This window comes from Schistocerca piceifrons, chromosome 3 (assembly GCF_021461385.2).
Source record: "Schistocerca piceifrons isolate TAMUIC-IGC-003096 chromosome 3, iqSchPice1.1, whole genome shotgun sequence".
Lineage (NCBI taxonomy): Eukaryota > Metazoa > Arthropoda > Insecta > Orthoptera > Acrididae > Schistocerca > Schistocerca piceifrons.
In genome coordinates, this window is record NC_060140.1 from 649,653,815 (window position 1) to 649,669,492 (window position 15,678).

General features: G+C 41.4%; 1 protein-coding gene across 1 annotated transcript in view; it reads left to right on the forward strand.

Annotated features, from left to right (window-relative positions):
* LOC124787828 (putative aminopeptidase W07G4.4) overlaps nt 1–15,678 on the forward strand; it is an 83,306-nt gene that overhangs the window by 32,300 nt on the left and 35,328 nt on the right. The window contains 1 exon segment of the mRNA XM_047254763.1: nt 4,326–4,504. Within this exon segment, the coding sequence (XP_047110719.1) occupies nt 4,326–4,504 (179 nt within the window).

Consider the following 15,678-nt stretch of genomic DNA (forward strand, 5'->3'; position numbering starts at 1 on the left):
AGTGTTTGTTGGTAATGAGGATCTCCCTGTGGCTAAACATGCCTTGGTGCACGGCCAGCACATCTTGGCACAGTGTTACACCGTCCGGGTTATCTGGATACTTCCCACTAACACCAACCTATCCGAACTCTGGAGATGGGAACTTGCCCTTCAATATATCCTCTCTTCCCATTATCCACCAGGCCTCAATCTCCGCTAATTTCAAGTTGCCGCCACTCATACCTCACCTGTCATTCAACAACATCTTAGCCTCTGCACTTCCGCCTCGACTGACATCTCTGCCCAAACTCTTTGCCTTTGAATATGTCTGCTTTTGTGTGTGTGTGTGTGTGTGTGTGTGTGTGTGTGTGTGTGTGTGTGTGTGTGTGTGGGCGCGCGCGCGAGTGTATACTCGTCCTTTTTTCCCCCTAAGGTGAGTCTTTCCGCTCCCGGTATTGGAATGACTCCTAACCCTCTCCCTTAAAACCCACATCCTTTCGTCTTTCCCTCTCCTTCCCTCTTTCCTGACGAAACAACCGTTGGTTGCGAAAGCTTGAATTTTGTGTGTATGTTTGTGTTTGTTAGTGTGTCTATCGACCTGCCAGCACTTTTATTTGGTTAGTCACATCATCTTTGTTTTTAGATATATTTTTCCCACGTGGAATGTTTCCCTCTATTTTTTTATATATATATATATATATATATATATATATATATATATATAGTTTATGTTCTTTTTTATTTCATTTTGCTGTTTCATTGCGGCAATTTTTGTACCTGCATATCTGTTTGTCCCAGTCTTTTTGTTTCGGATAACACCGCGACTAAAAAAGTTTAAAGTACAGTCGTAAACATCGGTTCCTGTTCGCAAACAAGCGGCTCCAGGTACTGAGATACTGGAAGCTGAGGCTGTGTGCCGTGTTCCTGCCCGTCTTAGCACTGTGTTGAGTAAGACCTACAGTTCCATTTGTTGCTGTAACATTTGTTGATCATTGCAGCTCCTCATCTAATGGAAAACTATAATTACAATTAGATAAAAAGAAAAAAAAAGTGTTTTCTTTACAAATTCTTCATATACATTAGTATCAAAAATGAAGGGGGGGGGAAGCTATTACCTGATTCATCACTCGAACCACTTTCTCACTCGTAATTACTTTCATCATCACTGACATAAGTATCAGAGTCAGTTTCTCTGAATAAAATGTCCAGAACTTCACTTTCCCAGAAGCTCCTGTCATTTTTCCTCAGAATGCAAATTTACGATTGTGCGACAAGTGAAAATGTCGTCAAAGAACTGATCACTACACTGACAGATATTCTACTCATGCAAGTGATACACAGAACTCATCAACTGCTGTTGCATTTAGTGGACAAAATATGAACAACTGCAGTTATCTCACAGCCGCCAGCCTTGTGCAATGAAAAACACCTTGCAGTGACCGAAAAAGCGGTGCCTGTATGGGATGCGGGTGCCGTCCACACGGCCGAAACATGTGCGCCCATTAGGCGTACGGGAAAAGTGTTGAATGTGTCAAGTGATACATAGTGTAAACAAAATGTTACATGCAGATATTTCAGTATTTCAGGTACTATTTACAAATACAGCAGGAATACTATATAAGTGAACAGTACAGATAGCATTTAGTTCATTTTTCAGTAGCTTCCGAGGTGTGTTGTGGTTGTCAAGTCAGAAAACTGGTTTGATTTAATGTGGCTCTTTTGACTAGTCTGTCCTGCTCAACTCTCCATATCTCAGCTTTACTATTACAACATGCATCTTTACCATTTCAGAAGACAAGCATTGGTCACCCCCTCCCATCTCCCCCCCCCCCCCCCTCCCATCTCCCCCGCCCCTCTCCCGCCTCCCCCACCCTGCCCCTGCCAAATGTGCATCACCCAGTCAACCACAATGTCGTTGTCTGGCCCCCTTTCAGATTTGCTCTCACCAATATGCCTTTCACTTACATTTTCGGAATAGTTTGCCTTTTAAATATCACATAATGTGGTAGTACACGCACACCCATGCAAATATGCACACACCATCATTGTATGCATTTGCTTCTCATTTCTGCTAGTTTGTATCATGATGCTGAATTGACCTTACCTTTTCATGGTATTGTCAAGCAGCATCTCAAAATATACTGGTGTTTGATCCACATTACCGATTTGCAATAATGTATAGGAATGTTCATGGTGCACATTTTGTCACATAGTGATGAAAATTCACGACTGTATCCTTGTAATCAATTGAAAGCCATTGAATGATGATTGTTTTGTTCTAGAAGCCTAATAGTTTCTAATGAAAAATCTTGATAGCCAGCCCTGGCTAACTTTGAAACTGGTAATGCCTCGTTCTTTGGCTAAAGCCAATGTTTTGAGTGTTTAAACATTTCACTAGTCACTGCACATCCATGTTGTTGCTTCTCATCTACATAATCGTACAGCCTTTTTCAAGGTACAGATGATTTGCGTTTCGGCTGGGAAATGCTCAGCTATTACCAATTGCTTCTTGAAGCCAGGTTTTTTTGCAAATACAACCCTCACTCTCATCGTATTTTCTTCCCACTGTACGGTTTCCAATGGTCTTTGGTTCTTCAATAATTTTAACTTTTTCTTTAGCTGTGTATGAACAATAATGAGAACTTGTAGCCCTAATTAATAAGTTAACACTCTGTTAACACTTCACTTGTGACATGCAATTGACAAGTCACAGACTGAGGCCACAACAATTCTATAGTAGTATAATAGGATCTAATGTTGGAGGCAAAGCAATACAACATTATTTCAATTAATCTGCATACCCCAGTTTTTTGTCCTTAAATTTGGAGAAAAAATATGTATGGATTATTCAAATATGTATGGCATTTGAACTTCTCTTGGAGAATACTGTGAACACCACAGTAAAATGCTTTTGATACACCACAGAAAATACCATTTGGCAATATTTTGCCATTTAAATTTTTTTATATTGTGAATTGTGAACGGAAAATAGCATGTTCTATGGAGTGACCTTTTTGAAGTCCAAATTGACACTAAGTATCTTGTACATAAAAAGATGACACTGTATTTAGCTTGTGAGAGGAAATGCCCATCATATTGTGCCCAGTCACTCGACTTTCATACAAGTCTGAAGATGATATCTGTAATGACATAGAGCTGTAGTATAAGCAGAAATCATCAGTGTATAGTAGCGCCAATGAGACTAAGTTCCACAGCATTTACAATATTGTTTATTGCTATAGCAAAATTGGCAGTAATTACTACTAATCACTGTACCCCTGCCACTCCCCTCACACCCTACTTTCCCTTTTTCTTGTGCTTATTTGGACTTGAAGCAGTGTACAATAAAAATTCCTCCATAAAAATTAGCATGCAGCTGTGATAACCTCATTTGTGTAATGTGGATAACATATGGTAATGCCATATTGTATTGTATGATCTTTGAAGTTCAAAGAATACAACAATAAGATGTCAGTGGTGTGCAGAAGCATTGTGGAGTGCTGATTCTAGGGTAAAAGCGGTGGACCGTGTTTCTCGGAAATGACATTGGGATTGAGGAAGAAGTTTTTTAGATTTCAAGCAACAATGAAGTTGATTATTAACCATTATTTCCAACATTTTATATTAGCTGGCTGACCTCTCAACATAACTTAAAGTGGTCTTGAAAAACCATATTAAAAAGGGACATTATAAGATTCTAAGAGTCTAGATGGTGACAGCAAAATGATAGAGCTGCATTCTACTGCGCATCACTGATTGGTAAAGATCTGCTTGTAACTGCTGGATGCAGACATTTCTGTGAAGTGTGCAACTGCATATTCAGAAATATTTAGAAGGTATGTGCTAATGTCTCCCTTAGAGATTTCTGTAGAAGAAAGATGGCCACAAATGCCCATATTTGAGAAGATTGGGGGTGGTGGGAGGGGTTTCCCTCCTAGATGAGATGTGTTACCTTAAAAATTATTTTCTTCATTTTTTAATTAAAAACCTTTCTTTCACATGGAGTTGTTTAAATGAAACTAAATTGTTCGCTTGTGGATGTGTTCATTGCATTGGAGCACTTATCTACATTCTGTAATAGCCTCTTCTATTTCTTGAAACTGAAGTTAGTATTATATGAAAGCTATTATTACTGTTGTTAATTTAAACTTTCTTTAGATCATCAAACAAATTTCATTTAGGTGCACAATGTAAGACAACATGTTTCTAATAAGTGGGAAACAGTCTTGAGAAATTGCTATGCCCGGCTTAAACTGTACCATCATTTTACACTGTTTTATAAAGTTAAACAGTTTAAAAATTCAGCTTTTAATAAAAACATGAAATGTTTTAAATTTTTAATCCAGGTGGACTGCTAGAGACATTGGTGGTGGAGATCCGGAGCGTATGGCTGCACCACGAGTAGAGGAGTATGTGCGCAAGCTGTTCGAAGGAAATACACAGATATGTATTGAGACAGTGAGTGATGAAAGTGTTCTGTGTCAAGAGTATCCACTGTTCGCCGCTGTCAATAGAGCAGCAAGTGGTGAGTTGATGTATTTGTACAGGGTTATTACAAATGATTGAAGCGATTTCACAGCTCTACAATAACTTTATTATTTGAGATATTTTCACAATGCTTTGCACACACATACAAAAACTCAAAGTTTTTTTAGGCATTCACAAATGTTCGATATGTGCCCCTTTAGTGATTCGGCAGACATCAAGCCGATAATCAAGTTCCTCCCACACTCAGCGCAGCATGTCCCCATAATGAGTTCGAAAGCATCGTTGATGCGAGCTCGCAGTTCTGGCACGTTTCTTGGTAGAGGTGGTTTAAACACTGAATCTTTCGCATAACCCCACAGAAAGAAATCGCATGGGGATAAGTCGGGAGAGCGTGGAAGCCATGACATGAATTGCTGATCATGATCTCCACCACGACCAATCTATCGGTTTTTCAATCTCCTGTTTAAGAAATGCCGAACATCATGATGGAAGTGCGGTGGAGCACCATCCTGTTGAAAGATGAAGTTGGCACTGTCGGTCTCCAGTTGTGGCAAGAGCCAATTTTCCAGCATGTCCAGATACACGTGTCCTGTAACGTTTTTTTCGCAGAAGAAAAAGGGGCCGTAAACTTTAAACCGTGAGATTGCACAAAACACATTAACTTTTGGTGAACTGCGAATTTTCTGCACGAATGCATGAGGATTCTCTACCGCCCAGATTCGCACATTGTGTCTGTTCATTTCACCATTAAGAAAAAATGTTGCTTCATCACTGAAAACAAGTTTCGCACTGAACGCATCCTCTTCCATGAGCTGTTGCAACCGCACCGAAAATTCAAAGCGTTTGACTTTGTTATCGGGTGTCAGGGCTTGTAGCAATTGTAAACGGTAAGGCTTTTGCTTTAGCCTTTTCCGTAAGATTTTCCAAACCGTCGGCTGTGGTACGTTTAGCTCCCTGCTTGCTTTATTCGTCGACTTCCGCAGGCTACGCGTGAAACTTGCCCGCACGCGTTCAACCGTTTCTTCGCTCACTGCAGGCCGACCCGTTGATTTCCCCTTACAGAGGCATCCAGAAGCTTTAAACTGCGCATACAATCGCCGAATGGAGTTAGCAGTTGGTGGATCTTTGTTGAACTTTGTCCTGAAGTGTCGTTGCACTGTTATGACTGACTGATGTGAGTGCATTTCAAGCACGGCATACGCTTTCTCGCTCCTGTCGCCATTTTGTCTCACTGCGCTCTCGAGTGCTCTGGCGGCAGGAACCTGAAGTGCGGCTTCAGCCGAACAAAACTTTGAGTTTTTCTACGTATCTGTAGTGTGTCGTGACCATATGTCAATGAATGGAGCTACAGTGAATTTATGAAATCGCTTCAATCATTTGTAATAGCCCTGTGTTTGTAAATCTAATTTAAAGAAGGGGCTATGATAGATACACATAGTTTATGGAACTTTCAAGCAGTAAAGTATAGATGTTAAAATGAATGAAACCTTGTTAATCCACTATAGCTATATTTATTGATGTCCTTGTAGACTGACATCACTGGTTTTGCGACATTTTTAGTTGCATCTTCTGACACATCTCTGTATAAAAAATTACCAATACTATTATTATAGTGAAAATGTATTTATGTAGTCAGAATAAATTATTTGTGAATCGAATAGTTAAAAAAACCATGAGATTAGAATTGGATTAACCAATATGCTTAACCCTGAAGTGGGCACGCCTGTTTATAAAGTGCGCCAACCAAAAATAAAATGATTTTGTGCGGTTCCAGTTTTGTTTCACAACTGCAAACCCATACTTATTCCTGCAGTATTGCTTCAGGTAACAGAGCAATAAATTGTGTTGTCGTACGTCCAAGTGAGCAGCAGCAATATAAAATACAAAGCGAGCTAGGCGGGAAAAAACTTTATGATCAGTTTAAAAAAATGACCCCAGTTACAAACTAGCAACATAATCCCACATCGAGGCAATTGTCTACGAGATAATTAGTGATTGAATAAGCAACTGACTGAGATCTGATGCAGTTGCACTGCTTAATGCTTCGAATGCGTTATTACTGTCTCTTTAACACGTGTCCTTGACAAAAGAGAGTTATAGTGAAAATTTATTTCATCATTGTTTAATACAACAGTAGTTTAGCTTATATTATGTAAGTTTATTTTCTCCTTGTTTAAATAAACTAAGATTAAAATGTGATTTATCATACTTGACTTACCTTGGTAACATAAGGAAACCTGTTCTATACATGTGTACGAAGTGCGCCGCGCGTCCGCTCGTGTTATGAAAAATGGCGCGCCCGCTCGAGGGTTAAATTGTTACATAAAGTGGTTGTGTTATGAACGTCTGATAAGGGGCTACTGTTGCATAATGATTTTGAACATATACTGGTGTGTTGCAGACTTACTTACATTACCTGTTACATTTAGCTGTTGTAGTTCACTATTGACAAGGTATAATGGTCGACACTGACCCACAGTATCCTCAGCAATTGCAGAATTTCAAATTATGTGACCACCTTTCATGTCTAGGTAAAAACAAGCAATTTATCCACCCAAAAATTAGTTAAACTAACCTTAAATCCAATCCCGTTGAATATAAAATTTGCAGATGCCCTGTACAATTGAAAACATTACTGTTGTAACTTGTAAATGTTTCATACAGATAATGTGAGTGGCCCTATAATAAAACTTCTATTGTAAGGTGGTAACTATAATATCAGCTTAGATCAGGTTTAATACTGCAGCCAGCATAAACATACAGAAGTGAACTTACTGATTGCTGGTGCTGTTGTTAGAAACCAGTACACCTCCTTAATCAATGAAAATGGTTGCAACATCTGACCCATAATATCAGTATGTAGACCATTTCTAACTAATGGCCTGTCATGAGGGTGCAGCGTCATGCACAAGCCGCAAGAATTGAGCAGACTGACCAGCAGTCTGGGAGGGCACTATGCACGAGGTGCTGGAGTCTCACTGAGTGAGGTGGTGCAGTGGTTAGCACACCGGATTCACATTCAGGATTATGACTGTTCAAACCCATTTTCGACCATCTATATTTGGGTTTTTCTGTGATCTTCCTAAATCTCTCCAGGATGGTTCCTTCAAAAGAGTATGACCAATTTCCTTCCCTTTCCTTGACACAGTCCGAGCTTGTGCTCCATCTCTAATGAGCTTGATCTCGACAGGACATTAAACCCAATCTTTCTTCTTTCTTTAAGACCAGCCTTCTGTGTAACACAATCAAAATGCCTTAAGCTATAGAAACTCCTAATTTACTGGTTGTAAGTAATCATAGTTTGCTAATATTCAGTTGTTTGAGCTCTGTATAACTGTTAAACGAATAGTCTGGTGACTGCGCAATGGGCCTTTTAATTTGTTTTTCTTCCACTGCATTTAAAATATTACCTTTACCTTCTTTATGTGGTATTTCTAACTTATTCTGAGGACTTCTAATAGAATGTTGGTCGTCTCATAGATGTGTAGTTAATCCAGATCTGGAGCTGTTTCCATTATGACGTTTTTTGAATCATGTACCAAATACTCTGCCTATTCATCCTATGTAGTGTTTTGGACAGTTGTTACATGTAATAGAGTAAATACCTGCATTTTTATATGGACTACTAGTTGGTTGATTGCAGTGGCTGTATCTGGTTCCTTCGGTCAGTGGAACAAAAAAAGCTGGAGCTGTTTTGCTCTTTGTCAGTTGTTTATCTATCCTTTCAGAGAAGAAGCTGGAGTAAGGGAGATGATGGGAAATTCTTGTTACTTTTGTTGTGTTGCATTTGTGTTAACATAGTGAAAAAAAACCTTTTCAAATTCAGGATACCTCCTTCTTTTTCATTATTTCTGTATCTGTTTTATGGACAAAGTGCAAGTCATTACCATTTGAAGTATGATACATTGTATTAACCTTATATTAATGATCTGGTGCTTGAGTTGATAAGGAAATACTATGGAAGTGCTGAAGCAATGAATGAAAAACTGCCTTCTTATGTTTTAAGTGATGATTTGGAGAAAAATAAATAACCGTGTCCGTGGTTGAGGGTTCACAGTAAGCATCAGATTGAAAAGTACTATAACATAGAGAGGATATTGACTGCAGACTGGCAATAGTAAAAAAATCATTTTTGAAAAATAGAAATTTGTTAACACCGAAAATCAGTTTAAAGTATTTGGAGGTCTTTTCTAAAGGTAATTGGCTGTAATATAGCTTTGTATGGAAGTGAAACATGGATGAGAAACTATTCAGACAAGAAAAGAATAGGAACCTTTCAATGTAGTGTTACAGAAATTTGGGGAACACTTACCCAGATGGGCTGTAGACAAGGCAGACTGGGAAGCCTTCACCTCTGCTGTCACCGTTGACTCTTCCCCCATATGGTGCCATCAATGTGGCAGTTGACCAGGTCGCCACTACGGTCATTTCTGCGGCGGAAAATGCGATACCTCATTCTCTAGGGTGCCCCCAGCGAAATTCAGTCCCGTGGTGGTTGCTGGAAGTCGCTGAGGTCATTAAAGAGCATCAGTGAGCTCTACAGCAACATAAGTGTTACCTTTGCCTAAAGCACTTAATATCGTTTAAACGGCTCCGTGCTCGCATTCGCCAGCTTATAAAAAGATGGAAACAGGAGTGTAGGGAGAGGTATGTCTTGACCATTGGAATCCATACATCACCTTCCCAAGTCTGGATCAAGATCAAACGTCTTATCGGGTACCAGACCCCAACGGGTATCCCTGGTATTCACATCAATGGCATGTTGTCTACCGATGCAAATACAATTGCCGAGCACTTTGCAAAGCGCTGTGCCTCTGCGTCGGAGAATTAACCCCCAGCCTTTGGTGTCCTCAAATGGTGGATGGATGGGAGGGTTCTCGCGTTCACTACGCGCCACAATGAGCCCTATAACGCTCCATTTACAGAGTGGGAGCTGCTCAGCACCCTTGCACACTGCCCCATCACAGCTCCTGTGCCAGATTGGATCCACAGTCAGATGATTAAATATCTCTCACCTGACTGCAAGCGGCATCTCCTCGTCGTCTTCAACTGGATCTGGTGTGACGGCGTCTTTCCATCACAATGATGTGATAGCACCGTCATTCCGGTGCTCAAACCTGGTAAGAACCTGTTTGACGTGGATAGCTATTGGCCCATTAGCCTCACCAACGTTCTTTGTAAGCTGCTGGAACATATGGTGTGTCAGTGATTGAGTTGGGTCCTGGAGTCATGTAGCCTCCTGGCCCCGTGTCAGGGCAGCTTCTGCCAGGATCGCTCTACCACTGAGAATCTGTTGTCCCACGAGTCTGCCATCCGAACAGCCTTTTCCATATGCCAACACCTGGTTGCCGTCTTTTTTGACTTATAATATAAAGCATATGACATGGCCTGGCGACATCATATCCTTGCCACATTGTATGAGTGGGGTCTCTGGGGCCCGCTCCCGATTTTTATCCAAAACTTCCTGTCGCTTTGTTCTTTCCGTGTCCAAGTTGGTACCTCCCTTAGTTCCCCCCATATCCAGGAGAATGGCGTCCAGCGGGCCTCTGTATTGAGTGTCTGTCTCTTTTTAGTGGTCATTAACGGTCTAGCAGCAGCTGTAGGGCCCTCAGTCTCACCATCTCTGTATGCAGATGATTTCTGCATTTCATACTGCTGCTCCAGTACTGGTGTTGCTGAGCGGCACCTACAGGGAGCCATCCACAATGCACAGTCATGGGCTCTAGCCCACGGCTTCCAGTTTTCAGCCACAAAGTCGTGTGTCATGCACTTCTGTCAGTGTCGTACCGTTCATACAGACTCAGAACTTGACCTTCATGATAATCCCCTCACTGTAGTGGAGACATGTCAATTCTTATGACTGGTTTTTGACACTCAGTTGACTTGGCTTCTTCATCTTTGTCAGCTTAACTGGAAGTGCTGGCTGCGCCTCAATGCCCTTCGTTGCCTGAACAACACCAATTGGGGTGCCAATCGCTCCACGCTGCTGTGGCTCTACAGAGCCCTTGTCCAATACTGAATTGACCATGGGAGTGTGGTTTATGGTTTGGCAGTGCCCCTCAGCGTTGCAATTACTTGACCCTGTGGACCACTGCAGGATTCGACTAGCAACAGGAGCTTTTAGGTAGAGTCCGGTGACCAGCATACTGGTGGAGGCTGGGCTTCCTCCATTGCAGATCAGATTTGCACAACTGCTCACCAGTTACGCTGCACACATTCTTAGTTCTCCTGAGCATCTGAAGTACCATCTCATTCTCCCGCTCGCAGCAGTCCATCTCCCGCGTTGGCAGCCCAGGTCGGGTCTGACGATTGCAGTTTCTCTCCGAACTGGAGTCCTTCCCTTTACCACCTCTACTTGCAGTCCGTTCATGTATGCTTCCATGGTGTGCACCTTGGCCACAGCTTTGTCTGGACCTTTTGCATGGCCCTAAGTACTCTGTTAACCCCGCTACTCTCGGCTGTCACTTCCTCTAGATTCTTGACATCTTCCGAGGCTCTGAGGTGGTTTACACCAACGGCTTGATGGCTGATGGTCATGTAGGCTTTGCGTATTTTCATGGTGGACATATTGAACAGCACTCCTTGCCAGATGGCTGAAGTGTTTTCATTGCAGAGCTGGCGACCATGTCTCGTGCTCTTGAGCACATCCGCTCATGCCTTGGCTCGTCATTTCTCCTGTGTACTGACTCATTGAGCAGCCTACAAGCTATTGACCAGTGCTAGTCTCACCACCCTCTGGTAGTGTCCATCCAGGAGTCCATCTATGCCCTGGAACGGTCCCGTCGTTCGTTGGTGCTTGTGTGGACTCCACGATAGGTCAGAATCCCAGGCAATGTACTTGCCGACAGGCTGGCCAAACTGGCAACACGGAAACCACTTCTGGAGATGGGCATCTCCGAAGCTGACTTGCATTCTGTCTTACACTGCAGGGTTTTCTGGCTTTGGGAGATGGAATGACATAACAGTACACACAACAAACTGCGTGTCAATAAGGAGACTACGAATATGTGGAAGTCTTCCATGCAGTCCTCTTGCAGGGAATCAGTTGTCCTCTGCCAGCTCTGCATTGGCCATATGTGGTTAATGCATATTACCTACTCCGTCACGAGGACCCACCTCTGTGTCGCTGTGGCTCCCAAATGACGGTCATCCACCAGTTGCTGGACTGCCCACTTTCAGCCGCTCATCGGTGGGCTTTTAACTATTCCAGCTCCCTGCCTTTGGTGTTGAGCAATGATGCCTCAGCAGCAGCTTTAGTTTTACGTTTTATCCGTGAGAGTAGGTTTTATACTTGTATGTAGGTTTTAGTTCATGTCCTTTGTCCCTGTGTGTCCTTCACCCTAGAGTGCTTTCAGCGTGGAAGTTTTAATGTGTTGCAGAGTGGCTGGCTTTTTCTTTTTATTCTCGTGGTCGGACAGCCACTGTAATCTGCTTTCTTGTTATATTCTCTTCTGTTTCTAGTGTCTCTCTGTTGTTTTCTTGTCCTCTTTTGTCCCTTTTAGTGTTCGTTGCCTTTTCTTCGTTCGTATGGTTTTTCCTTTCTTTCCATTTTGTATGATACGTCTCGTCTGTTTTATTCTCACACTTGAGGCATTGTTTTATTAGGAACAAGGAACCAATAACCTCATAGTTTGATCCCTTCCCCCCTCTTTTAAACCAGCCAACCAGATGGAACTGTAAGTGAAGTTCATCAGTTATTAGCACAAGAGAAAGCTAATGAATATATTTCAGTAACTTCCTCTTCAAATGGACTTCCACCTTCATCATCTTCATCTTTTCTGACATTAACAAATTTTAATTTGTGGAAAGGCTTTGATCATGAAGGGGCAAAAACAACAGAAACTTGGATTCTAAGGCTGTGGCTGTATTCGAAATGGACAAGCACTTTTCCGAGATGTTTCTCCTGAGGGACGGTGATAGTCTGTTATGGTGGGAACAAAGGAAACTTCTTTACTCATATTTGTATTCATTGGCCCTAAATAGGCTATGTGTAACAGTGAGTTCAGCATCTTGAGAGAGGATATTTTCGAAAGCAGAACAAACACTGTCTGATAATAGGAGTCGATTGGGGCCATCGGAAGTTTCACAAATTATATTTATCAATGCTAATGTTTAAGTTTGAATATAGGTGTTCTACAAATTGTTAAAAGAAATAAAATTTTAAAATTTAATGTATCCTTTGGAGGAATTACAGGACAGTCTGACTACTTTGAGTTCATTCTAATCTCATTTTTGTTTGCTTGAGTCACCAACTTACCTCTTTTTTTGTTTCTCTCTCTCTCTCTCTCTCTCTCTCTCTCTCTCTCTCTCTCTCTCTCTCTCTAAATAGCTCATGCTTTGAAAATGTCTGAGCCATTTGAGTTTAGAGAATGTAAAATATTTATTCAAATATTACAATTTTTGCATTACCTGTAATCCTTTTTTTGATGGAAATTACTGTGTGTCATGAAAGAAAGACATTTATGAATTATAATTTTAAAAAATTTCTTCTACAATTTTTATCCAATACTCTAAAAAACATAGTGCTTGTAGCATACAATACAACTTGTCAAGAGTTTCTGCAGAAAATTTTCCATGGAAGAGGGCAAAGACCCTAAGAGAGACATTTCTGATATAAATTAATTGATCACTTTTGAGATATGAAATGCCACCAGAACTAATAGTTGGACACTATACAAAAAAATCATTATTTCTCTGTATCCACTCAATATTCGTATTTAATATAAAGGTACAGATAAAAAATCTAATCACCAAGCGGCGGAAGGGGAACACACACACACACACACACACACACACACACACACACACACACACACACACACAACAGGATTTAAATTTTTACAAGCTTTCAGAGCCAGTGGCTCCTTCTTCTGGCAGAGGAGTTGAAGGGGAAGAAGAGGGGCGAAGAAAAAGGACTGGAGAGGTTTAGGTAAAAGGGCTTAGTTCAGAAAAGTCACCCAGAACCCTGGGTCAGGGGAGACTTACCAGACAGGATGAGAAGGAAAGACTGATTTTTGGGGACTGCACCAGACAAGATATGAAATGAGTTAATAAGAGTGAAAAGCTAAGTGCAATGTATGTAACATAGGTGGGAAAGGGACAGCAAAAAATAGAAAATCAGAAAATGAATGATGCAGAAAATGAAGATGGAGTGAAGAAAGGAGTAGTTACTGTGAACAAATGCCGAGATGGAAGGAATTAACATAAATTAAGGCCAGGTGGGTGACGAGAACCAAGGACATGTAGTGCTGGTTCCCACCTACAGAGTTCCGAGAAACTGGTGTCTCGGATAAGAATCCAGATGGCATGTGTGCTGAAACAGGCACTGAGATCATGACTGTCATGTTGTACAGCACGCTCTACTGCAGGATATTGTATGTTGCCTGTATACATTCATCCTGACCGATAACTGGGTGGTAGTCATGCTGATGTGAAAGGCGGAACAATGTTTACATAACAGATGATATATGGCGTGTTATTTCACAGGTGGCTCTGCCTTTCATAGTATACATTTTGCCAGTTACAGTGCTGGAACAGGTGGTAGTCGGAGGGTGCATAGGGCATATCTTGCAGCAGGTACAGTCACAGGGGTAGAAGCCATAGGGTAGGGAGATGGGTGCAGAAGGAGCATAGAGTCTGACAAGGATATTGCGCAGATTTGAAGGGCGACAAGAAGCTATTTTAGATGTGATGGGCAAAATGTCGGGCAGAATGGATCTCATTTCAGGACATGATTTTAGAAAGTCCTGGCCTTCTCGAAGTAGCTACAGACTTGGCATTCGAGGCAAATGTATTTGTTCAGACACAGACTCTTTACAGCAATACACCACCACTCTCACTTCAGTCTTCACTGGACGTGGTTATCAAAACTGCCTAGTTAAAAAGCAGATTTCCTGGGTCATCACATCCAATCCTGATACTGATGATCCCTCCAAAAAACATCATAAGATCACTTCAATAAGGCGATGACTTTCTAAAATCGTGCCTTGAAATGAGATCCGTTCTGTCTGAGAGTTTGCCCACCACACCTAGAATAGCTTTTCGTCACCCTCCCAATCTCCGCATTATCCTTGTTTGACGCTATGCTGCTCCTGCACCCATCTCCCTACCCTGTGGCTCCTAGCCCTGTGACCATGCCTGCTACCAGACATTCCCTATGCACCCTACCACCACCTCCTATTCCAGCCCTGTAACTGGCAAATCATATACTATCAAAGGAAGAGCCATCTGTGAAATGACATGTTGTATACCAGCTGTTATGTAAACACCGTTCGGCCTATTACACCGGCATGACTACCAGCCAGTTATCAGTCAGGATGAAAGGGTATAGACAGAGGTCGTATACAGGCAACACAATATCCTGTTGTAGAGCATGCTGTACAACATGACAGTCAAGACATCGGTGCCTGTTTCATCACACATGCCATCTGGATTCTTATCCGAGACACCAGTTTCTCAGAACTTTGCAGGTGGGAACTAGAAAACTTGTCCTTGGTTCTTGCCACCCACCTGGCCTTAATTTACGTTAATTCCTGCCATCTCGGTATTTGTTCACAGTAACTACTCCTTTCTTCACTCCATCTTAGTTTCCTACATCTTTCATTTTCTGACATGTCTATTTTTTGCTGTCTTAGCTTTCCAATCTTATTAACTCGTGTGATGTTTTAGTAGTAATCTGTGTTTCATATTTCCTTGTCTTCCACTTTTAAACTCTAACCCATCTGGTAAGTCTCCCCTGACCCAGGGTGCTGAACTGCAACCCTTCCCCTAAACCTCTCCAGTCCTTTTCCTTCACCCCTCTTCGATCCCCTTCAACTCTTCTGCCAGAAGAAGGAGCCACTGGCTCTGAAAGCTTGTAAAAATTTAAATCTTTTTGTGTGTTTGTTCCCGTGCCGCCGCTCGGTGAGTAATTTTTTATCTATCCATTTTTATTATATTATCAATAATTGATTATTTTTGTTGTAATGTTCATATTTGTTATACGTACGTAGATTACTTTGATACTTATAAGGTATGCAAGGTCCACGATTATCTTCTTTGAAGTAAACCATTCTGTCGTATTATTATGATTCTATTGTGACACATTATTGAAGTTAATATCCTAAAGTTATATCATTTTACAATTACATTTGACACGTCTTGAAGAAAATGAACCATAAGTTAGGAAATAAATCAGTAAAATATTTAGAAAAGATACTTTTATCAAATACT